The sequence below is a fragment of the Protomyctophum parallelum genome, assembly GCF_964188405.1.
Source record: "Protomyctophum parallelum genome assembly, chromosome: 13".
NCBI lineage: Eukaryota > Metazoa > Chordata > Actinopteri > Myctophiformes > Myctophidae > Protomyctophum > Protomyctophum parallelum.
This window is the reverse complement of record NC_139708.1, coordinates 19,629,207-19,652,444: the sequence shown is the minus strand read 5'-3', so window position 1 is coordinate 19,652,444 and position 23,238 is coordinate 19,629,207. Positions and strand designations below refer to the sequence as shown.

At 40.0% G+C, this 23,238-nt stretch overlaps 1 protein-coding gene across 3 annotated transcripts; it reads left to right on the top strand.

Moving 5' to 3' along the window:
* The first annotated feature begins 3,009 nt into the window (after positions 1 to 3,009).
* Positions 3,010 to 21,261, top strand: LOC310869266 (uncharacterized protein). Of its 3 annotated transcripts, XM_083779912.1 has the most exons (10): positions 3,010 to 3,149; positions 3,676 to 3,849; positions 6,371 to 6,502; positions 8,578 to 8,679; positions 10,618 to 10,719; positions 11,378 to 11,479; positions 11,919 to 12,024; positions 16,654 to 16,781; positions 18,691 to 18,792; positions 19,048 to 21,261. In XM_083779912.1, exons 2-10 carry the CDS (start codon positions 3,816 to 3,818, stop codon positions 19,200 to 19,202), a joined length of 963 nt encoding a protein of 320 aa, XP_083636038.1. In that variant the 5' UTR covers positions 3,010 to 3,149; positions 3,676 to 3,815; the 3' UTR covers positions 19,203 to 21,261. The 3 variants fall into 3 exon arrangements, with proteins under 3 accessions (XP_083636038.1, XP_083636040.1, XP_083636039.1); XM_083779914.1 differs by lacking the exon at positions 8,578 to 8,679; XM_083779913.1 differs by lacking the exons at positions 16,654 to 16,781; positions 18,691 to 18,792; positions 19,048 to 21,261 and adding an exon at positions 13,067 to 13,754 and having other exon boundaries at positions 11,919 to 12,020.
* Positions 21,262 to 23,238: the final 1,977 nt, after the last annotated feature.

The following is a 23,238-nucleotide window of genomic DNA, read 5'->3' as shown; positions in this document are numbered from 1 at the left end:
AAATGCTTCACCCAAAGGCAGCATCTTAAGAAACACCAGAAAATGCATCCTAAAGATAAGCCTTACTGCTGTCGCCAGTGTGGGAAAAGCTTCACCACAAAGCATCTCTTAGAAACACACCAGAGAATTCACACCAGAGAAAACCCTTACTGCTGTGGCAAGTGTGGGGAAAGATTCACCACAAAGTCTTCTCTTAAGACACACCAGAAGATGCATTCTGAAGAGAAACCTTACTGCTGTGGCCAATGTGGGAAAAGCTTCACTACCAAGCATAATCTTAAGAAACACCAGAGAATTCACACTGGAGAAAAGCCTTACTGCTGTGACCAGTGTGGAAATAGCTTCAAACTAGTGTCACAACTTAGGTCACACCAGAAAATACATACTGAGGAGAAGCCTTACTGCTGTGAACAATGTGGGAAGAGTTTTTGTCATAAACGAAGTTTAAAAAAACATCAGTACAGCCATACTGGAGAGAAGCCTTTCTACTGTGACCAATGTGGGAAGAGTTTAGGCAGCTCTCATGCATTAAAGTTTCATCTGCGCCTCCATACTGGAGAGAAATCTTTTTACTGTGACCAATGTGGCAAGAGTTTTCGTCAAAAAACACATTTAACGAGTCATCAGCGCATCCATACCGGAAAGAAGCCTTACTGTTGTGGCCAGTGTGGAAATTGTTTTTCTCACAGAAATACATTAAATCTGCATCTGCGCCTTCATACAGGAGAGAAACCTTATAACTGTGACCAATGTGGAAAGAGTTTTAGTCAAAAATCTAATTTTAATGTGCATCAGCTAATCCATACCGGAGAGAAGCCTTACCGATGTGACCAGTGTGGAATCAGGTTTGCTCACATTACTTCGTTAAATACTCATCTGCTCCTCCATGCTGAAGAGAAACCTTTCTGCTGTGATCAGTGTGGGAGGAGCTTTCGTCAGTCAAGTAAATTACGTTATCACAAGCGCATCCATACTGGAGAGAAGCCTTATTGCTGTGGCCAGTGTGGAAAACGCTTCTACAAAAATTGTAAACTTAAGGATCATCAGAAAATACACACTGGAGTGAAGCCTTTCTATTGTGAACAATGTGGGAAGAGTTTTCGTCATTTATCAGCAATAAAGTATCATAAGCGCATACATACTGGAGAGAAGCCTTATTCCTGTGAACAATGTAACAAGTGTTTTCGTGATGCAAGTCAATTAAAGAGTCATCAGCGCATCCATACTGGAGAAAAGCCTTACTACTGTGATCAGTGTAAGAAAAGCTTTAGACACTTGAATGGTCTTACGTCACACCAGAAATTAAAGCATTCTGTAGAGAAGCCATACTGGTGTGACCAGTGTGGGAAAAGCTTCAAAACAACTTCTATTCTCAAAATGCACAAGAGAATTCACACTGGAGAGAAGCCTTTCTGCTGTGAACGATGTGGGAACATCAGTGGGACTCAGTCGGGACATTTAAAGTGTCATCAGTGCATCCATATTGAAGAGCTTCATTAGGTGATTCAATAGCCAAGTGTTTAGGGAGCATATGCCATGCTGTGACCACTGGAGGGGCAGGTGCTTACATTTCTTCAAAAGGGTACATCACACCATCTGAGGGTCTGAGCTTGGTCCTGGCAAGGCTATTAAAGTGGGATAGTGGGGGTGTAAAACAAATCGCACCTGTGTGAAGTGAGGGGCGCTCTTATTGTACATCATCCAATAAAAAAATGAATATACTCCCTCATGAATTAATTTGTCAACTTGTGTTATTATCTTTTAACCATGATACAATGTTAAAAACATATTCAATGTATTTAATCATGTTAATATATAAAAAAGTGAACTATATGGAAAATAATGATAAAATTATATGAAAAAAATAATGCACTTATAAGTAACTTGTCCATAAAATAATTATAATTACAAAAAATAAGAATTTAATTTTAAAATGTATATATTCATATTGCATTGTTTCATTGTATTTAAAAGAATATTATGTTTTTGTTGCAGTTTTTCACGGTTGCCACTTGGGAGAAATAAAAAGCCCTCAGTGAGATCAGTTGGAACGGTGTCTTATTTCTGCCACGGATGATGAGGGTTTAGGAGCAGTTACAATAGTCCTACCAACGGTAGAATGGAAAATCATTGTTTTCATTTTTACTTTTGCTTGAGATACTCATACACATACTCCGTTGTGCTACTATCACAGCATCATATCTTTGCCATTGCCATGCACCCTAGCATTTGTGAAAATACCATATCTGACTCTACTGAATATCTGAGCTGCTTGTAGGCTATAATATGCATATTTCTCACTCAACTCATATCTGGAATATTTGAATAGCTGACCTGTTTATCTTGTTCTTTCTATCTCCATTCTTCCCTTTCCTGAAAACTACAAATGATGGGAGCTTGTTTTTTATTTTATTTTGTGTAAACCTGTGATATAAAACTACCTGAGATCTGAGCTTGACTTTTTTTTTAAATGGGTTGTATCTATGGATATTTCTCTTGTTATTTTAACAGGCTTAAAAACACATCTTGTAGGAAAAGAGACAACGACAGCTGTACAACAGAAAGCCAACTATTACGGCATTTGAGCCTGCCGGTCACAATGTGGGATAGGGTCTCAATTTGTGGGAGTGGGAAGCCTGAAAAGTCTTAGTTGGAAATGAGGGACTGTCCCACGCAAAGGGGAACATCTGGTCACCTGGCTGTAGATGAAGCATTTAACAAATATATCAACAAAAAAGTGATGAAAATTACACCCAATATTGAATGACAGATCAACACATAGCATAGATGTGTTGAATTATTCTTATTTTTTTGCACCAGTTGCTGTAAAGTCTAAAATATGTGAATAGAATATGATTATGATATCCCTTTTAAAAACAGTCCTGATTAGTTTCCTAGTGTTTGTCTGTCTGAAGTCAATATGAGAAAAACGAGCGCTCCCTCCTTCCTTCCGCGCGTCCCAGAGGGAGGGGGCGGGGTTTGTAGCTCCACGCAACTTGACGCAAGCAGCCAAGAAGAAGGAGAAGCGGCAATATTTATGCATGCTTAACATTGTAATCGTTTAAGGAACAGTGTAAGCCTGTTGCTAAGACGCATTTTTGGTGAAGTGGACTCGTTCCCTTCTCGTTTGTGTGCAGCGCAGCAGCGAGGTAAGCATAGGCCTATGTTTATTTAGACTATTTATGAGGTTGATGTTTAACGAGCGTAGTGAGGACTGGACGTAGTAGCATGGTTCACATGACGCCCATGTTTCAGGGCTAGAGACGTTAGACGTAGTGAGTGACCTATAGAGCCCACTTTCGGCGTCACGTTGTTTGCAAATGCAAACTGCACGTGGTCCTATGCATGCTTCATGTCGAGCAAGCAACTATATACTTGGACTGTCTACACACTATCTTTCATCTGTCGATCAAGCAACCATAGGCTTCCATCTCAGAACTGACTCATCTTTTCTAGTAGCTAGTTTGTTTTGTCTTAACAAACAAACAAACAACATGGTGACCGGGGAACAAGTCATTTTTAGGCACGCTCCGCCCATATCTCTCTCCCTAAAACGAATGCGTCAGTCAGGCTACTTAATTATTGTGTTTCATCATTATATGCAATATGCATTAGTGCATTTTCTAGCGTGGTGTTGAATGAAGTGCATTTAAACGTAATACATCTACCAAACAGACGAGCGACGGTGCCGTGTATTTCCTGGAGGAACTGGAAAACATCACAACAAAGAGACAACCCAACAGCTCACAGTTCATCTCCAGTGTTCATCTAAACATCTTCTGAGGAGCAGAGTTGTAGCATCAACACTTGATACCATGTTGAAGCCAGTGGTCAAGTTATACAGAATAGGTATGCACAATTTGTACATAAATTAACATTAAAGTTAGTTTGGTAATACGATATTATGCTTCCCAATGATCCCATGCATTAGTCTACAGACTATAGCCTGCCCTAGCCCTCCAAGCAGAACCCAATGGTACTGAAGTTTCTGACATTTTTGACGACCCAGACCATGGGGTCCTGTTCCAGCAGTACCCTGCCACCTGGTACGCGGACATAAATAAAACATAAACACAGTGGATAACGCCTGTCTGCGCTCTTTGACGACTTTTTTTCCTTTGAGGGCTTCTGAATCTGTGAACTATAAGTACCTATACATGCCGCTGCGAATATCTCCTGTGGCGCGGAAGCCGTTAAGTATTTTTAATCTTTGTTTGACCGATTTGGTCGCTTTGATTCTTCTCTTCCTTCCTTGTTTATTGACACCTCATTGTACCGCCTATCTGGCTAGCTAGTGGCGCTATAGCTATGACAGAGCAGATCAGAGGCAGGGACGTAGCCGCACAAGCCAACCGCACACCGGGAGGCGGTACAATAAACGGTAAACAAACAAGAAGAAATACAGCGACCAAATCGGTCAAACAAAGATTAAAAATACTTAACGGCTTCCGCGCCACAGGAGATATTCGCAGCGGTATGTATAGGTACTTATAGTTCACGAATTCAGAATAACTCAAACAAAAAAAGGCCGTCAAACGCCGCAGATACGATGTTAGCGAGCATATTTATGTCCGCGTTCCAAAATTCCCATACGAAAATATAGATATGGACAGGGACGCTACACAAAGCGACATCCAAATTTCAGAAAAGCTTTATGGAGGGTTCCGAGAGGGGCTAAGCCTGCCCTTAATGCATTAATGATGATAACATTAGAAAGTAATTTGTGTCTTTGTCTGTTTATAATAACACTGGAATTGGGTTACGGACGGTTAGAAACACTTACGCAAGTACACATTTTAAATGATAATAAAGCTGCTTATATATGACTATGGTAAAGTATCCAGGTGGAGCGAAATCCATTCACGACGGACGACGTACGTTGCGACGTATCACACTTCTACATTGGTCACTCACAGACTTTATTTTGGATCCTAGTGCTATATAATTCTCACAATTGTAATTCATTCTAATCGTTTCATAATGCGTTATTATTATATGTTGCCATGCCCACATTAAGGACCCCCATGTAATTTTCCAGGCAGGCTCCACGTGGTCATTGGTGCTTTGAATGAAGTTTAAAAAAAATATCAACGCCGATGCAGTCAGTGATATTGAACACTATGCATCTTGTGTGGTAATTTTGGCAAAATGTTTTTAAATCCACTGGTAACTGGCCAAATACCAGGCAAAATCAGAAGAAAGTTAGCTGAATATTTGAGGGAGAGTGACAGGTTTTAAACAAGGTTTTGCCCACTTGGGTTTAACTGCTTGAGCTATACTATATAAAGTAGCCTTTTGTCAGATCTGTATTAATTAAAGGTGCTCCGATCAGGTTTTTTGGGACTTTCGATACAGATCATGTACGTATGGCGAAAATTGTAATATTTCCTAAATTATTTTATGTCAAACCCCACATTAAAACGGTTCCCTGTGTGGGGGGAGGGATGTTTAGGTCTATCATAAATATGTAAAACAATATTATGCTATATATCTGATTGACTTTGATACCACTTAATTAAATGGCATGAAAGATTGGTTTATCCATATTGGGTAAATTGCAGATCATCAATCACGTCATTTGCAGTGAATATTGGCCGATCGATGGTATCATCTCTATTTTAATGCCGACCTACAACGTGCAGACAGGAGATGAGATAAAAAATAATATATAGGCTACTCTCTAAAGTATACAGAAGTGTACGTCTGCCAACATATTATGATACACAACATGCAAGTCATGAGTTCTACTAAATCAGCCTACAAATTAACTGGGTAGCTGCAGTACAAATGTGTGACAAGAATGTGACACCACTTACTAAAATAATCAGATATGTTAAGAGTAGCCTAACATAATCTTTCTACTGTAGGCTACCTCTTGAATTGAAAGTGCATTGTAAAAATAATACTCATAGCAGATATGTTATTGTATTTATTATGCAATGACCATGATATTTTCAATCTAATAAATTAACAATTGCTTCATATGCATAGAAGTTAGTTGTATTGTATGTTTTCTTCCTTTATTATGAGCGTTAATTCTTGATTGACGTTTCTGGGCCAGTGATCTTGGAAAGCCACTGACCCTCCAAAAGGGCCTGAACCAGAGGGCCAGTGAATCAGAAAACAAGTCTAATTTGGTCCAAACTTTGCTGAGAAAATGATTTCCAGGGAATAGGGATTATAAAGATGATGGACACTATTTGCTGTTGTATCATGCCCAGGTATCTACAACTCAAGATCGCTTGAAGCTTGGGAATGTATTCTGGATTACTTTGAAAATGTTTTACACCTTCTGTTCTCTTGTTTTAGATTCAACCTTCATCTACAACCCATGTCATTTAGCATAACTGATTCTGTTCCTTCATTCCAGACCAATCTCTACTGTCCAGCCTGCAGGTGAAGATGAGTCCTCTAGCTCCAGCCAGGACCGTTTCACCAGAGCTCCCAGCCCGGGGGAAGAGACAGAGACGGTTACCCCAGCACTTCCAGGACTTTGAGTGTGGTGAGTGGGTTACTAGAGACAGTGTGACTTTGAATGGGGGGAGTGGGTTACTAGAGACAGTGTGACTTTGAGTGGGGTGAGTGGGTTACTAGGGAGAGTGTTGGTCGGCTCATGGTTGGACTATGTAGTGTTCAGTGGCGTAATTACTAATTTGCATAAGCTTGTTGGGTTATGTGAACCCATACACAGGACCACAAGGGGGCCCTCCAGGATCGATTCATTATTTAATTAAAGTTAATCAATATAATGTTTAACATATAAAATTGTTTTGTCTGTTGTTCAGTGAAATCATCTGGATATAGATATACTGTACCATTACAAGATCAACTAATGTACTTTTTTATTGACCCCCAGAGGGGAAATTCAGTATAGCCTACCTACAGGATATACTACAGCAGCATATTCACTTGAAAATACAAAAAGGTGTAGCACTGTATATTCATCATTGTTGTTCATGGCATTAGTTATGTCTGTTTTTCACAAATGATTACTACTACTAAAGTTCTCAACGGGCCCAAAAATTAAGGCCCGGCCCTACCCCTATGGGCCCTACCCTAAGAATTGCCATAATGTTGGGCCCGAAAGAAACGCCACTAAATGGCGTGGTTCAGTGTGTGTCTGTGACTCTGTCTGTGTGAGAGTGAGAACGGAGTTCAATGGACTTATCCGAAATAAAGGATTTATGTAACTCACGTAGTCACGTTAGACAGTTAATGTTCCATTTTCATCATTCTAATGGATTCCATTTCCAGTGGTGGTGAGTAGCCTAAACAAGAGCTCCAGCTCCCTTTAGCTTCCTCTATAAAGTAAAGCAGTTGTCCAAGTATTGACATTGTCCCCGTTTGGTGTCCAAATACAAAAGAACAAACACCCTACAAAGTTTACAAACCATTCACGCAGGCACGCACTGCTCATGGCGTGTCTCGACAGCTTATACAGATCTGTTATTTTGGGCATAGGCGCGCATGAGCATAGGCATCGGCGCGGCGATGGAAGGCGGTTATAATACTAAGCATTTTGGAAATCAAATAGCCTGCAGTGGACTGTAACATTGCGTGGTCATCAACTCATAACTCTAAACGCTATACACGTAAGTGTGTGTTATCATTTATATGGATCGTTTGGTGACGTTGATTAATGATTAGGTTATTCATCGCAGCTTGAGCCAGCTGGGTTTAACGAGATGGCTCAGTGCAACATGATGGAAACCTGATGCTTCAGCTATCGTGTGATAATAATAATGTATGATAAAACATTTAAGCATATGGCAAGTTAACTGGTTAGAAGCTCATTTGGTGTGCAAAGTTTTGAGGCCAGCCAGCAGTATAAACAACCACCGTTCCCTTCACTTCTGCTGTGCTGCCTGCGTGCAGTAATGCCAGTGCGCTGCGCCACCCGCCTCCACTCGTCGTCCTCCTGTCTCAAGTGAATCGCCTATAGCGCAGCCCTCTTCATAATAAATACATACATGTAGGCTATAGCCTACACATTACACAGATAACAGAATTGCTATTTTTATTATAATAACATTCTTAGAAAAAAAGAAAAAAAATCACAGAAAATCACTGAGCCTGAGGCTCGGCCCTAAAACGTTGGGTCGAGTTTGAGAACTTTAACTACTACTAAATACAAGCGAAAGCCTTTTCATGTATTAAAATAAGCTACTGTGAATAGCTTTGTCTTAAGTTTTGGTCCGTAAATAGATTTGTTCTGCAGTGGCTTGGCGTATTTATCATCCTTAAAACTTCGTATTTTCGTATGTCAATAGCAACCAACATCTGCATGAGCTCATGGTTGAATACCATAAGTGAAATGTGTACTGTTGCTCAACAAATGTTGACCAAGGGGTTCAATGTTTAGTCTTTTATGTCCAGGTATCTACAACCCAAGGTTCTACCAAAGTTCAACATCACTTCTTTCTTGGTGATGTGTTTGAATGTTACTTGGTGATGTGTTTTATGTTACTGTCTTTGAAAAACACTTATTCACGACCTCTGTTCCCTCTGCTTTACATTCAAACGTTGTGTACAACCCATCCATGTCACATGAAGGTCCTTTCAATTCCTTCATTTCAGACCAGTCTCTACAGTCCAGCCTGCAGGTGAAGATGAGTCATCCAGCTCCAGCCAGGACCGTTTCTAATAAACAGGAACCTGAAGAAGACTACAAGGACCTCTGTATGTTTCATGCTGTTTCATTATTTTCTTGTTTTCTGCCCCGTTTGCGCTTGTGCCTTGGTCGGTTTGGTCGGTTCAATGTTTAGTCAGTTATGTCTGTATTTCACAAATAATTACTACAACTAAATACAAGTTAAAGCCTTTTCATGTATTAAATTAAACTAGTGTGATAACATGGTGTTAGGTTTTGGTCACTTTGGTAATCATGATGAAATTAATTAAATTGTTTAAATTCTGAAGTGCATTGGCATATTTATCAGCCTTCAAACTGGCATTGCTGGTTCATATTTCTGTCAATAGAATTTCAGTCAATGGCACCCTACACCCTCATCAGCTAATGGTTGAATACCGTATGTGTACTAAAAAGAGAACCCTTGCACGCTGTAGCTTCCAGTTGTAGGATCTGTGCTGCTGCTCATGTTCTATCTTTTTGCTTAGCATCTGCCCAATTTTGGGTGTGGATGTGCATGTACTGTATCCTCCCTTTACATTTAATACAGTATAATATGTGCTGTTGCTCAATTTTTTTTGACCCAAGGGGTTCAGTGTTTCAATGTATTTTATCGTGTCCAGGTATCTACAACCCCAAAGTTCAACATCACTTGAGTCTTGGGGATGTATTTTGTGTTACTGTCCAGTCTTTGAAAATCACAAGTTCACAACCTCTGTTCCCTCTGTTATACTGTACATTCAAACTTTGTGTACAAGCCATCCATGTCACATGAAAGTCCTTTCAATTCCTTCATTTCAGACCAGTCTCTACAGTCCAGCTTATACAGATGTTATTTTGGACATAGGCACGCATAGGCATAGGCATGAGCATAGGCTTCGGCGTGCCGATGGAAGGCGGTTACAATACTAAGCATTTTGGAAATCAAGTAGCCTGCAGTGGACTGTAACATTGCGTGTTCATCAACTCATAACTCTAAACGCTATACACGTGATGTAAGTGTGTGATATAATTTATTTAGTTTGGTGACGTTGATTAATGATTAGGTTATTCATCGCAGCCAGCTGGGTTTAACGAGATGGCTCAGTGCAACATGACGGAAACCTGACGCTTCAGCTATCGTGTGATAATAATAATAATGTGTGATAAAACATTTAAGCATATGGCAAGTTAACTGGTTAGAAGCTCATTTGGTGTGCAAAGTTTTGAGGCCAGCCAGCAGTATAAACAACCACCGTTCCCTTCACTTCTCTCTGCTGTGCTGCCTGCGTGCAGTAATGCCAGTGTGCTGCGCCACCCGCCTCCACTCGTCCTCCTGTCTCAAGTGAATCGCCTATAGCGCAGCCCTCTTCATAATAAATACATACATGTAGGCTATAGCCTACACATAACAGAATTGCTATTTTTATTATAATAACATTCTTAGAAAAAAGTAAACACAAAAAGAGAGAATCACGGAAAATCACTGAGCCTGAGGCTCGGCCCTAAAACGTTGGGTCGGTACCGGTCGGGCCAGGTCCGGTTCGGGCAGAGTTTGAGAACTTTAACTACTACTAAATACAAGCGAAAGCCTTTTCATGTATTAAAATAAGCTACTGTGATAGCTTTGTCTTAAATTTTGGTTGGTAAATAGATTTGTTCTGCAGTGGCTTGGCGTATTTATGATCCTTCAAACTGGTGTAGCTGGTTCGTATTTTTGTCAATAGCAACCAACATCTGCATGAGCTCATGGTTGAATACCATAAGTGAAATGTGTACTGTTGCTCAACAAATGTTGACCAAGGGGTTCAATGTTTAGTCTTTTATGTCCAGGTATCTACAACCCAAGGTTCTACCAAAGTTCAACATCACTTGAATCTTGGTGATGTTTTATCTTACTATCTTTGAAAAACACTTATTCACGACCTCTGTTCCCTCTGCTTTACATTCAAACGTTGTGTACAAGCCATCCATGTCACATGAAAGTCCTTTCAATTCCTTCATTTCAGACCAGTCTCTACAGTCCAGCCTGCAGGTGAAGATCAGTCCTCCAGCTCCAGCCAGGACCATTTCTAATAAACGGGAACCTGAAGAAGACTACAAGGACCTCGGTATGTTTCATGCTGTTTCATTCTTTTCTTTCTTGCATGTATTCAATTAAACTAGTGTAATAACATGGTTTAGGTTTTGGTCACTTTGGTAATCATGATTCATGATGAAATTAATTAAATTGTTTAAATTCTGAAGTGCATTGGCGTATTTATCAGCCTTCAAACTGGCATTGCTGGTTCATATTTCTGTCAATAGAATTTCAGTCAATGGCACCCTACACCCTCATCAGCTAATGGTTGAATACCGTATGTGTACTAAAAAGAGAACCCTTGCACACTGTAGGTTCCAGTTGTAGGATCTGTGCTGCTCATGTTCTATCTTTTTGCTTAGCATCTGCCCAATTTTGGGTGTGGATGTGCATGTCTCCTCCCTTTACATTTAATACAGTATAATATGTGCTGTTGCTCAAAAAATGTTGACCCAAGGGGTTCAGTGTTTCAATGTATTTTATCGTGTCCAGGTATCTACAACACCAAAGTTCTACCAAAGTTCGACATCACTTGAGTCTTGGGGATGTATTTTGTGTTACTGTCCAGTCTTTGAAAAACACTTATTCAAATCACAAGTTCACAACCTCTGTTCCCTCTGTTATACATTCAAACGTTGTGTACAAGCCATCCATGTCACTTGAAAGTCCTTTCAATTCCTTCATTCCAGACCAGTCTCTACAGTCCAGCCTGCAGGTGAAGATCAGTCCTCCAGCTCCAGCCAGGACCGTTTCTAATAAACAGGAACCTGAAGAAGACTACAAGGACCTCAGTATGTTTCATGCTGTTTCATTATTTTCTTGCTTTCTGCCCCCTTTGCGCTTGTGCTTTGCGCAAGTCATCATTTTTGCTCATGCTATCAGTTATGTCTGTCTTTCACAAATGATTACTACTACTAAATACAAGTTAAAGCCTTTTCATGTATTACATTAAATTAGTGTGATAACATAGTGTTAAGGTTTGGTCACTTTGGTAATCATGATTCATGATGAAATTAATTAAATTGTTTCAATTCTGAAGTGCATTGGCGTATTTATCAGCCTTCAAACTGGCATTGCTGGTTCATATTTCTGTCAATAGAATTTCAGTCAATGGCACCCTACACCCTCATCAGCTAATGGTTGGCAAGTTCACAACCTCTGTTCCCTCTGTTATACATGTGTACAAGCCATCCATGTCACATGAAAGTTCTTTCAATTCCTTCATTTCAGACCAGTCTCTACAGTCCAGCCTGCAGGTGAAGATGAGTCCTCCAGCTCCAGCCAGGACTGTTTCTATTAAACAGGAACCTAAAGAAGACTACAAGGACCTTGGTACGTTTCATTCTTACATAATTTATTGCTTTCTGCTCCCCTTACTCCTTGCGATGGCAGCCAGCACCCTGATCTCTGTAAAGTTAAAATAAATCAAAATAAATAGCTCTTCATGGGTCCCTCCTGATTAAAAAAATAACCGACAGGACCAGAGACCTGTTCCAGTGGTATCGGGTACGGTCGCCCCTAAACCATCTCTCCCCTCGCTTTTTCCACAGACCGCTCGGTCCGACGGTTCTTGTATTATTTTGTTTTACTTGGAATAAGGTTAGAAATAAGTTTAGAGTTAGGCATAGTTTTACTGGGGTTTACTGAGGTTAAGGTTAGGAATAAGGTTAGGTTTAACCGTTTAAGCATAATTTACTTAGGTTACTTTAGGAATACCAGGCCGCGCAGTTCCGCCGGCTGTATGCCCGGGCGAGTTGGTAAAGGGGCTAGTCGTTTGGTATTCGTTCCAGTTCTGTTATATTTAGAAAATGGTATTCAATAATGTAAAGTATTCACCATTGGAACATGAATGAACTGAACATTTCACAATTAAGGTCTAATATTTCTATATTGCTACAAATTGCGACAAAACCTACATACATCCAATTATTTTTGTCATAAACAAGTTGAAGGCTAAATTTAAGTCCGATAATGATGTACCATGCATGTTAAAATCATATATACTACAAAATAGCAAATCTTACATCGGGGTGCCCACTGTTCTTGTATCCATTTCAGATCAGACAGGGCTCCACAGTATCTTGTCCACTGTTCACTCTGGTTACAGGGACTACTGTCCCTGTAAGATTGATGGTGTGTTCACACTGGCAGATACAAAGTTACAAAACTACACAGCATATTTGTATTTGAAGTTGCGAACAAGCTCAACTTTTGTGTAGCAGCTACAAACATTGGCTGTATCTTCATGTCGCTGGTGTCCATTAATTTTTTTTAGCATATATCTTTGTATCTGCAAATTACTTCATCTGAGAAATTGCAGATCTCTACAATATTGCTATTTTACATATGTATGAATAATCTGTTGTTTTCTATCTCAGATACCTGTTCTGCTCTGCCCCCAGCGAAACCAAAATATCTCCCTTTTGACCAGTGCAGGAAAAGCTTCACCACAAGCTCTCTCCTAAAAACACACCAGAGAATTTACACTAGAGAAAAACCCTACTGCTGTGGCCAGTGTGGGAAACGCTTCACCCAAGGCCAGCATCTTAAGAAACACCAGAAAATACAATGTAAACAGAGGCCTTACTGCTGTCGCCAGTGTAGGAAAAGCTTCCCCACAAAGTCTCTCCTAGAAACACACCAGAGAATACACACTGCAAAAAAGCCTTACTGCTGTGGCCAGTGTAGGAAACTATTTACCACAAAGTATCATCTTAAGACACACCAGTACGTTTTAAGACACGCTTAAGACACGTGTGCCTTACTGCTGTGACCAGTGTGGGAAACGCTTCAAACAAGTGTCTAACCTTAAGACTGATCAGAAAATGCATTCTGAAGAGAAGCCTTACTGCTGTGACCAACGTGGGAAGAGTTTTCATACTTCAGCCTGAAGTTCAGGTGATTTAAAAAGTAATCGGTGCATCCATACTGGAGAGACGTCTTACTACTGTGATTGTGTGATAATGTGAGAAAAGCTTTACTTGAATAGTCTCAAGTCACACCAGAAATTAAAGCATACGCTACTAGTGTGACCAGTTTTATATTCTCAACGCACAAGAGAATTCACTCTGGAGAGAAGCCATACAGCTGTGAACGATGTGGGAAGAGTTTTACTCAGTCGGGACATTTAAAGAGGGAGCATGCCATGCAGTGACCACTGGAGGGGCACTGGAGGGTGCTCACATTTCTTTAAAAGGGCACCAACACCATACACCAGGGTCTAAGCTAAGTCCTGGCACGGCTATTATATTCTTCTGTATAATAATATAGTATTCTGTATATACTGTATATTTCTAGCAACCTTTTTTGGATGGATGTATCACTCGGTGAATCATACAATGGTTGCAGCAGCCGTTTGTGGAGCTGGCCGTTCCAACAAACTACAAACTACATTTTTTTTCATTCATACTTTTGCTTGAGATATTCCGTTGTGCTATTATAACTGCCTCATATCTTTGCCATTTTAACCATGCCCCCTATATACAGCATTTGTGCATGTACTGTATATACCATATCTGACTCTTATCTATATCAGGATTATCTGACCTGCTTGTATATGTATATTATTTCACTCAACTCATATCTGGAATATTTGAATAGCAGACCTGTTTATCTCGTTCTTTCTTATCTCTATTCTTCCCTTTCCTGAAAACTGAAATGATGGGAGCATGTATGAAAAATAAATTTACTTTTCTTTTCTTTTTTTACACATGTAAACATGTGATATGACAATAAAACTACCTGAGATCTGTGTTTGATTTGTTTTTAGCTTATTACATACCGGTATACATTTCTAACACCAATATTGGACTTTTGATACATGAAGAAGGGACTCAATCTTACAAGAATACAAAGAATGAATCAACCTTTAAGCCCTTTTTCAAAAAATGATCTACAAAACTACCACGTGTTGCATCACATGTTTTGATAATCTTTATATATTTTATTGTAATGCATTGATATTAAAGAAAATATTTTAATGTGTGCTTTTGAATTACAGTGTTTTAAAAGCATGCACTTTTTATTTTTGAAAAGTAGTCCAGTACTTTAACTTTTAAGTTGAGTAAGTGATTACTTATGGTAAAAAGGAGTATGTACCATTTTTTTAGTACTGGGATTGAGCACTTTGTCCACTGAGTACGTGCACATTAGTTATGTTACAGTGGTATATGTTACATTGAAGACTTGACACATTGAATCATTCTGCAAAAATGCACACAATTATTGGATTTAGTTATTAAGTTATGGAAAAGGGGTTATTTCTTCAAGTGGCCAAAAGTCAATTGTTACATTCTTGCACACTGCTGTGGTCATGTCAGCCTTTATGAGATGTTCATGAAACCTGTCATTTGGGATGAAGTTAGGGTGAACAGATCCTCACTTCATTTGAGGGACAGAAGTATCACTTGTGTGGGACGGGATGGGACAGAACGGGGTTGGCAACCTAATAGGCCTAGCCTACTTGAGTTGCTATTAAATGCTTTGATGTCACATTTGACCAGACATCTAATACTGCCTCTGCATGGTGTCTCACATTTTGTTTTAAAATAGTTCATGGGCATGGCAAGGCTAGGGATATTTCTCATTTTATTTTAATGGAATTAAAAACATCTTGCAGGAAAAGAGACAATGAGACTGAGCTTTACAGCAGAAAGCGTTGAGCCTGCCAGTCACAACAGTCTTGGACTCTCAATTTGTGGGAGTGGGACGCCTGAAAAGTCATGGAAATGACTGGTCATAGAATAGATGCAACATTTAACATTAATTGAGTCAGGGTACGAGGAGGATGCAACAAAGACGGCCAATTGATGAAAATTACACCCAATATTGACAGATCAACACATCAGCAAAGATGTGTTGAATTGTTCATGAATCATGTATTATCATCATTAACCTGTTTTTTTTTGGTTTGTTTTTTTAACATGCAACAGTCCTGGTAGTTTCCCAGTGTTTTGTCTGTGTGAAGCATATCTGCAGGGAAGTGGGAATCCATCTTCAAAGCAAAGGGAAAACAGCGCCCTCTTTTCCTGTGAGCTTTCTGACGGGGGGACGTCACTTCTATCACGTGAATAAAAACGAGCGGTCCCTTTTTCCTCCGCGCGTCTCAGCGGGAGGGGGCGGGGTTTAGGGCTCCATCCATTGATAAAAGGAGCCAAGAACGAGAGCGGGAATATGCATTTGTGCTTGCTTATACTTTTGTAGCCTACTCTCTTGCCTGTTTTTAAGACGCATTTTGCCCCCCTTCCCACGGTGGTGTGGAGCGCAGCAGCGAGGTAAGCCGAGGCCTATATGTTTATTTAGGCTATGAAGTTGATGTTTCAATGTGAAGTGGTATTCTTCTATAGCAGAGCCTATGATGATGAATGCGTAGGCTACTTCTTTCATCATTATGCATTTCTGATGGCGTGTGATGTTGACTGAAGTGCAGCAGCATTTAAACGGAATAAATCCACCAAACGACGGTGCCGTTAATCTAAACATCTTACTAAGGAGCAGAGTTGTAGCAACACTTGATACCATGTTGAAGCCTGCAGTCAGAGTAAAAACTCACCAGTCTACTTTAATTAACATTAAAGTTAGTTTGTTAACACGATATTATGCATCTCATGCTTTAGTCTACAGACTATGCCTATAATGCATTTATAATGTTCCTTAAAAATGATTGTAATCTGTTTATAACTGTATTTACAGTTTTTCTAACTAATTAGTGTTATAAACAGATTACAATCATTTTTACACACACGTAGGCATTATGAAGCTGTTTATATGCCCAGTTATCTACAACTCAAGTTTCTTCAAAAGTTTGCTTGAAGCATGGGAATGATGATCTCTGGCACTGCACTGCACTGCCCAGTGCCAGTGCAGTGCCTCTTTTAAAATATGTTTTACATTCTGTTCCCTCTTGTTTTAGATTCAACCTTCATCTACAACCCATAACTGATTCTGTTCCTTCATTCCAGACCAGTCTCTATATATCCAGCCTGCAGGGGAAGATGAGTCATCCAGCTCCAGCCAGGACCGTTTCACCAGAGCTCCCAGCCCGGGGGAAGAGACAGAGACGGTTACCCCAGCACTTCCAGGACTTTGAGTGTGGTGAGTGGGGTGTTAAACATGAACAAATATGTTTTGTCTATGTTGTTATTGCAGTAAAACTATATGGATATAGTCATAGTCATAGATATAAACTCATAAGTACTGAGTTTATACTGAGTACTGATAATGTACACCTTTATTGACCCCAGAGGCGAAATTCAGTATAGACTACAGCAGCATATTAACCTGAAAATACAAAAAGAGTGTAGCACTGTATTCATCTTAACATCTAATATATCTTTGTTCATGCTATTAATTATGTCTGTCTTTCATAAATGAGTAGCCTACTATACTAAATATAAATAAAAGCCTTTTCATGTACTAAAATAAACTAAATGTGATAACATAGTCTTAACGTTTTGGTCTCTTTGGTAATCATGATTCATGATGAAATTAATTAAATAGATTTGTTCTGCAGTGGCTTGGCATATTATATCAGCCTTCAAACTGTCGTATAGCTGGTTCATATTTTTGCCAATAACAACGAACATCTTCCTCAGCTCATGGTTGAAAGCCAGAGGCGGATTTAGCAATCTGGGGGCTGTCAGCAAAGCTTTAGCAGGGGGCTCCTCGTGCGCCCGTGAAACTGTGCGTGTGTTTAATGACAGTGTCACACCGCTCCCTATCACTCAGCTTTCCTGGTCAAAGAGGTAATCAGGTATGATGTCACTCACTGCAGGTGACTGTGCTTGTTCAGATTGCACCTCGTCCTCAATGACAGACTAACTAGCAGACTAACTAGCCTCACTGTCACTACTGTCACTGGTAGTAGTAACAGCCCTAGTGGTACCATCATCATCATCATCTTCATCACCACAACCACCACCATTAGAAGCATCATCACTGAGCCTAACAGCAGCGCTAGTACCAATAGCAGTAGCCTCTTCTTTTGAGGATAGGATAAATTTGGATAATTTTTCATGGTGGTGGCTGCAGTCACTCAGTCAAGTGCAAGCGAACAAACCGACATGATTCAATCAGAGAACACCACCTGCACGACATTGCTGCGACTTCCCCCCAAAATATGTATCTACAAGCTCAGCACAGGCAGCTGTTTTTGTCTTCATGACAAAATATAATGTAGCCTATATTTGCATTGCATTTGATTAGACCAACATTTGTGCAACAAGAGCCAATGCCAAGAATATGAAATATTAATATTTGAACATTTTAGAGACGGATTAATTGGCGACAACTTGCAACCATCACATCATCACTGGGTGCTGCAGTGAAAGAAAACAAATAATATTATAATATTCCTTATGTCCAGGGCAGACTGGTCTGTTTGCTGTTTTTGTTTTATGCATTGGGAGGAAGCGACGTACAGCTGACGATGACCGTCAAGTTAAGGGGTACCCTTCAAACTGACAAAACATTGCACATTTCAAGACAAGAGTATTCCTTTCTCTATACTATTGGATATGTGATCGTGATCGTTTATTTTGAAATTGTACTGGAAATAGCAGCAGTGACTAACCATCGTAGCGTGGTTGGAAACTCATTCACTATTGGGAAAAAGCAACTGCTACGGATCAGGCTTGTCGGGCTGCAATGTTGATCAGCCTGGGGCCTCTACCGCCTCGGGGCTCTACGCAAATGCGCACTTTGCGTAGTCCTACAAAACGCCTCTGTTGAAAGCATGAAAGTGCAATATGTGCTTTTGCTCAACAAATATTGGTTCAATGTTTAGCCTTTTTAACGTTTCCAGGTATCTACAACCCAAGGTTCTACCAAATTCACTTGAATGTTGGTGATGTATTTTGTGTTACTGTCCGGTCTTTGAAACACTTTTTGAAGACACCTTTTCACTTTTTCAATTCACATCCTCTGTTCCCTCTGTTTTACATTCAGACTTTGTGTAAAGCCATCCATGTCACATGAAAGTCCTTATTCTGTTCCTTCATTTCAGACCAGTCTCTACAGTCCAGCCTGCAGGTGAAGTTGAGTCCTCCAGCTCCAGCCAGTACTGTTTCTATTAAACAGGAACCTGAAGAAGACTACAAGGACCTCGGTATGTTTCATGCTGTTTCTTTCTTGCATTATTTCTTGCTTTCTGCCCCCTTACTCTTTGCGGTAGCAGCCAGACTAGAGCTCTTTTCTCTCTTATTTTTGTTAAAATCACAAACATAATTCAGACATTCATTTTTTTCTTTTTGTAGTTTTTACCCAAGGTGGTGTGAATTCCTCACTAGCAGGTCTATGTGTTTGGCTCCATGTGGGACACAAGTGACACATTCCATGTTTTGTTTTCTCCAATGTGGTCCAGGTGAAGCAATAGACAGAGAACGGCACCAACAGATCCACCACATGCTTAAAGAGGAAAGTGATGAGGATTTCCTGGGATTCCCTGCCTCAGGTATCTTACTGAAGCCTTACTGCTGTGGCCAGTGTGGGAAAACTTTACCAAAAAGTCTATCCTAGCAAAACACAAGAGAATTCACACTACAGAAAAACCTTACTTCTGTGACCAGTGCGGGAAAAGCTTCACCACAAAGCCTTATCTGAAGCAACACCAGATAATTCACACTACAGAAAAACCTTACTCGTGTGACCAGTGTGGGAAAATATTCACCACAAAGTCTTATCTGAAGAAACACAAAAAGAAAATGCATTCTAAAGAGAAGCCTTCCTGCTGTCGCCAGTGCAGGAAAAGCTTCACCACAAAGTCTCTCCTAGAAACACACCAGAAAATTCACACAACAGAAAAACCTTGCTGCTGTGGCCACTGCTGTGGCCAGTGTGGGGAAATATTCACCAGAAAGTATCATCTTAAGACACACCTGATAATTCACACTGGAGAAAAGCCTTACTGCTGTGACCAGTGTGGGAAAAGCTTCCACAAAAAGTCTCTCCTGACAACACACAAGAGACTTCACACTACAGAAAAACCTTACTGCTGTGACCAGTGCGGGAATAGCTTCACCACAATGTCTTATCTGAAGCGACACCAGATAATTCACACTACAGAAAAACCTCACTGGTGTGACCAGTGTGGGAAAACATTCACCACAAAGCCTTCTCTGAAGGCACACCAGATAATTCACACTACAGAAAAACCTTACTGCTGTCACCAGTGTGGGAAAGCATTCAAAACAAATGCTCGTCTTAAGAATCACCAGAGACTGCACACTGGAGAAAAGCCTTAGTGCTGTGACCAGTGTGGGAAACGCTTCAAACAAAGGTCTAACCTTAAGGCACACCAGAAATTACATTCTCAAGACAAGCCTTACTGCTGTGAACAATGTGGGAAGAGTTTTCATACTTCAAGTGATTTAAAAAGTCATCAGCGCATACATTCTGAAGACAAGCCTTACTGCTGTGAACAATGTGGGAAGAGTTACCGTCATTTACTAACTTTAAAGATGCATCAGCGCCTCCATACTGGGGAGAAACCTTTTTACTGTGACCAATGTGGTAAGCGTTTTCATCAACAATCAAATTGTATTAGTCATCAGCGCATCCATTCTAGATTGAAGCCTTACAGCTGTGGCCAGTGTGGAAATAGTTTTACATTAAATCTCCATCTGCGCACCCATACTCGAGAGAGGCCTTTCCACTGTGACCAATGTGGGAAGAGTTTTCGTCAACAATCACATTTAAAGAGTCATCAGCACATCCATACTGGAGAGAAACCTTACTGCTGTAACCAGTGTGGAAATAGTTTTACTCACATGAATACATTATATGTCCATCTACGCACCCATACTGGAGAGAAAGCTTTTAACTGTGACCAATGTGGAAAGAGTTTTCGTCATCAATTAAGTTTAACAAAGCATCAGCGCATACATACTGGAGAGAAGCCTTACCGATGTGACCAGTGTGGAAACCGGTTTACTGAGAAAAATGCATTAACATCTCATCTGCTCCTCCATGCTGGAGAGAAGCCTTACTGCTGTGATCAGTGTGGGAAGAGTTTTCGTCAGTCAAGTAAATTATATTATCACAAGCGCATCCATACTGGAGAGAAGCCTTACTCCTGTGATCAGTGTGGAAAAAGCTTCCCCATGAGGTGTAAACTTAAGGAACACCAGAAAATACACACTGGAGTGAAGCCTTTCTATTGTGAACAATGTGGGAAGAGTTTTCGTCATTTATCAACAATAACGTATCATAAGCACGTACATACTGGAGAGAAACCTTATTCCTGTAATCAATGTGAGAAGTGTTTTCGTGATGCAAGTCAATTAAAGATTCATCAGCGCATCCATACTGGAGAAAAGCCTTACTATTGTGATCAGTGTGAGAAAAGTTTTATGCACCAGGGTAGTCTTAAGCAACACCAGAAATTAAAGCATACCGTAGAGAAGCTTGTGTAAAGTTTCAAGACAACTTCTAGTCTCAGAACACACAGGATAATTCACACTGGAGAGAAGCCTTACTGCTGTGGACAATGCAAGAAGAGTTTAGCAAGCCCTGAAGCATTAAAGATTCATCTGTTGTGCCTCCGTCCTATTCCTTACGTTCAGCATCCCCTGCTGACAGGCCTGCCATCCACTCCCATTCAAATATGACCTGACAGTGGGGAGGCATCTTAGACACATGAGCACAGGAGATCACCAAGGTGCTGACCACAGGACAGTAGTGTGTAGTAATAGCAATAGTAGAAAGTACTCATTATGCAGAATTTCTCATTTCACACTGTTAAAATGTATAAAATGTTAAACAATCTATCAAAAATGGCAGATCTACAAGCTCACAATGTGTTGCATTGCGACGCACTGTGAGCTTGTAGATCTGCTATTTTCAAATGGCGGAAATGTATATAGGGCATACAAGTGAGTAATGTACTGTATGTTTGGTAATAATAATCAAAATGCGGGGAAGAACTTTGACCGACTGTCACATCTTAAAACACATCACAAAATAGAAAACACACACTGGAGATAAACCTGTTTTTGTCCGTGACCAATGTGGTAAGAGATCACTCAGGAAATGGATACAGCCTTTCTGCTGTGACAGATGTACAGGATTTGGTCATTCAGTAATATTAAAGGTCCATCACCAGCGCATCCATGCTGGAGCACATCCATACACTCCATTATTGATTCATCAGGACATCAATAATGGAGAGAAGTCTTACTGCTGTGGCCACAAATCCTTGTCACCTACTTTAGCCAGTTTGTCTCACGTGCCTGTGTGTGTTGAAACCACTTTGATTTCTTCTAACCATTCACCCTACAGTATGCATCTTACTCTTTTCATATCAGGAACGTATGACCTGTTTGTATGTATATATTTCATTACTCATATCTTTCGCACTCAGCTTATATGAAAAAATATATATAGTTCAATAAAGTTGAAGTTGACATTTTGTATCAGCCTCAAATAGCTTTTGTCATTTTTTTATTATAGCTCCACAGTGTTAACCATTGAACCCCAGCATTCTGGGATAAACGTTCAACGGAAATAGACGATCTACAAGCTCACAATGCGTGACGCATTGCGAGCTTGTTGGCCAAGGGTCCTACACCACCCTACACCAATTTGGTGTAACATGAAGAACAGCATCAAGTACAGTTGCAACCTAATTGAATGAGAATAGAGGTGTTAATTAAGTGGTTAAGTGTGTGCCCCGATTGAGACTAATTAACCCAAACATGTTTTGAAGCAATGGAAATTAATGTATTAATCATTGTGTAGTTATAGGTAGTTTTCACGACTTGAAGGGAAATGTCAAGAAGACAAGCTGAGTGCTTAGTGAGCCTGCCTGGGAGCCCTGGTTGTCCCAAGTATGATGCCAGGCTCACCATGGCTGCTCACTGCTCCTAGACTAGTGATTATAGGATGGGTAAATGCAAATGAGGACAAATTTCATGTACGTGCAAATACTGTGACAAGGAGTGGGGAGTGAGGACCAATATTATTATATTATTTATGTAATTCTATTTTAAAATGTAAAGACAAATACAGACCTGGTCATGGGAAATCTTAAAATGTTCTATATGCAAGAACCACAGACATGTACACAATTATTCTTAATAATCAAATGTATGGGGTGCCATGTGTTATGGATTGAAGGCACTGAGCAATATATATTGAATTGAGGTGCCCACTAGATGGCAGTATTAAATCACAAATGTTGAATTATGAATAGGGCAGAAAGATAACTGTAAGCCAATGATTCTGCTATTCGGTTTGTTTGTTTTTGATATTTGTCATTGTTTAAATATTGATATAAGCCACAGACAGACTTTCATCATCATTATCATCAGGAAAATCATAAATGTATTGTGAGTTTTATCTTGTAGATAAGATCTATTTTCGCTACTTTTGTCAAACACCGTCATTAACCTGACAAAGTATTGAATAGAATGGGGCAGTGACGGTCGTAAAAAATAAAAAGATGAAATAACCTTTTCAAATATGAAGATACAAGGTAGCCTATTTGCTGTATTATACCGGTGAGGTGAAGACCATGTAGGCCTACAGCATGATCCACCAGAAGTCATTGTGTGTG

Excerpts from the sequence above, each read along its gene's own strand:
- LOC310869266 (XM_083779912.1), top strand. The coding sequence starts at position 3,816 with ATGTTGAAGCCAGTGGTCAAGTTATACAGAATAG. Across the intron at positions 8,680-10,617 it reads AGAAGACTACAAGGACCTCT|ACCAGTCTCTACAGTCCAGC; the intron begins GTATGTTTCATG and ends CCTTCATTTCAG. Across the intron at positions 10,720-11,377 it reads AGAAGACTACAAGGACCTCG|ACCAGTCTCTACAGTCCAGC; the intron begins GTATGTTTCATG and ends CCTTCATTCCAG.